Here is a 2,673-nt window from a genome sequence, read left to right on the forward strand (position 1 = left end):
CCACGGCGCCGGAGATTGTTTTGTGTGATTTTCAGTTTCCAGTGTCGTGGTAAGGCAAAGAATACGGGCCCGACAAAAAATGTGGGGTAATAGACCAAGTTAGGCCTAAACCTCAGGTCCTATGTCGTTCACTATTTACAAGCGATGTAAATGCGCCACTGGTTCATAGTATTGTATAAATTACTTTCGGGTTTAATAAACGGGTAAAATGTGTATTTATTAAGAAGCATGCCAACTACGATATCTTTGCTTAAAATATGTTACCGCAAGGTGACAGTATAGACAAGGAAAATTTATTACGCATCTTCGTGTCAGCTGATCGGTCACGTGACGTTAATTGTGCAATTGCATGCAGAAGCAACAAAACGTCACGTACGGTCAATTTCCGGATAGTGATAGTCAACTGTCGTGTTGTTTTCACTGTCATTTTGTGGAACGTGTGTTGGCAAGTTGTTTCCAGCTAGAATACGCAATAGTATAAGTAGCTGGAAAGTTAGTTTACAAATTAATAAACACGAACGTTGCTGTATGACTTATACGAACGTATCAATTCAAAGGTGTTAGTTTGTTTGTTATAATGTGCGTTTTTTAAACTATACTGTCATGCCTACTTAGTTTACATTACAAAATTAATGTATAAGGTATTTGCGTACAGAACAAATTTTCGGTTTATGAGTAACTGAGTTATAAATAAATGTATGTTTAATATAGACAGGTCCATTTGTGACAATATCGGTTTGTATAGCCATAAATAGAGTTTACCTTTTAACTGTGTGCTGTCTATGTAAAATGTACCAAAGTTTGTAATTAAATTTTCTCTCAGAACTGAAGTTAAACAACGCCATACAACACACAAGCAAAGATAAATTGTTTATTTATTGATATGCATACTGAGAATAATAGTAATTACCGATATGAAGAAAAAGAGGAAAAAGCAGGCTACTTTACCATCCTCTCCTCTTTCTTGGCTGGATCACAAGGCAACGATCCGGAGGCGGCCGAGCCTCGGCAGTGCTCCTGACGTCCTTAACAATAAACACAGTAACTCCAGCAGCCTTAAGTTTGCAAACCAACTACTTAAAAGCGTAAGCAACCAAGGACATGAAATCAAGCTGAAATCTTTCATTCGTAACATTACCGAGAAAACAGTTGTATGTTGGGATACTGTCGCTATCGGCGAACGGTTGTACGTCCATGTCCCCATAAATGTAAATCGTGATAGCTTTGTCGCTTTGCTGGATTACGCTGAAGAGGAGCTTGAGGTCTCACAGGTTGTTGTGTGTATTGATGCCAACTCACAAGATCTTCCAAATATGGTCAAAGCGTTCCGATTCATGGGTTTCGAACACATCCACCCAGATGATCCATCAATGAAAGTTTTGAAACAATCCAGCGACTTACAAGGCTTCCGATATCTCGGCTATGATCTTGACTAACTCATGCTGTATATAAATACCTAACAGGGGCGTGTTCAAGGGTTAAGCAGGTCTAGACAACTTTTCAGGAAAAATATGGCATAAAATAAATGAGCTTTATTGCACTGTCCATCTCTTATTTACGTGCCATTTGAAAATATGTTTCCTAATTAAACCTCCCTTAAATTCCTGGATACCCCCTTCTAACTTGCATATGTTGTGTGTGATGCAGAAACTGTTTGGCCCTTGTGACTGTATTTTGTACATAGGTTTTTAAAAACACAAAAAAGAACTGTTTACTTAAGAGTTAAGACGAAATGATAACAAAAAAGTTACACAAACTGTTTGATTAATTCGAATTATTCTGAAATTATGGATTCACCTAACTGACTTCAACACTTGAAAACATCAGTAAAGTTTTTCTGTATGTACTGCATTTGTATGTTTGGTTTGGTATTTAGAGATACTGTTGCATAAACTTGCATTATCTCAGCGCGTGGTGTGGCTGCTTGTATTCTGATAGATTTAAAAATACATAATTATTTAAATATAGAAGTAGTTGATTTATTACAATAATATTTACTGTTAACACTTTTTACATAAAGCAGTTTGTATAGTGATAGTAATAGTAGCAGATAGTTTCTTTAAAAAGTTTAATATAAGTTAAATATTTTCACTTTTTCAGAGTATAACTGTGTGTGGTAAGTAATCTGTAACAATGCGTAAATAAATTTTCATGAAATTTTAAATATTAGAATGTTTCTCCATTACAATCAAATTATTTTGTTTTCACTTAAGGTACAAAGTAACTCCATTTTAAAAAGCAAATGCTATTTTGTGTATTACTAACAATCTTTATTGTGGTTGTGGTGTATATGAATGTTAATCTGGTAATAATTGGAATGAATAAAATGTGGACTTATAATAATTTGGAGTTACTTGGTCAACAGAATGTTAAGATAGATTGAAATACTTGAAATTAAGAGGCACCTTAATGTATTGAGAGCATTTGTAGTGCGTGGCAAATGCCACTAACCTTTGCAGTTTACATTAGGTGGGTGATAAGTCTTACTGTCCAGTGGCAAAGTCATGGCATTTGCAGATAGCCACCGTGAATTTCCAAGGTGAAAATATAAGGCAAATTTGAAGATATAGAATAAATGAAATTATTGTTAGAAGTTGGAACAGCTGAGTTAAAATATTGTTATGAAAACATGTCATAATATGTCAGCGCAGCTTAGTGTTCAGTGTTGTTCTG

The 2,673-nt window shown here is 35.1% G+C and overlaps 1 protein-coding gene across 1 annotated transcript; it reads left to right on the plus strand.

Annotated features, from left to right (window-relative positions):
* The first annotated feature begins 818 nt into the window (after nucleotides 1-818).
* LOC100184038 (ornithine decarboxylase antizyme) lies at nucleotides 819-2,343 on the plus strand. Its single transcript, XM_026835248.1, has one exon. The coding sequence runs from the start codon at nucleotides 915-917 to the stop codon at nucleotides 1,434-1,436; it is 522 nt and encodes a 173-aa protein (XP_026691049.1). The 5' UTR covers nucleotides 819-914; the 3' UTR covers nucleotides 1,437-2,343.
* The last annotated feature ends 330 nt before the right edge of the window (nucleotides 2,344-2,673 follow it).

The sequence above is a fragment of the Ciona intestinalis genome, chromosome 7 (assembly GCF_000224145.3).
Source record: "Ciona intestinalis chromosome 7, KH, whole genome shotgun sequence".
NCBI lineage: Eukaryota > Metazoa > Chordata > Ascidiacea > Phlebobranchia > Cionidae > Ciona > Ciona intestinalis.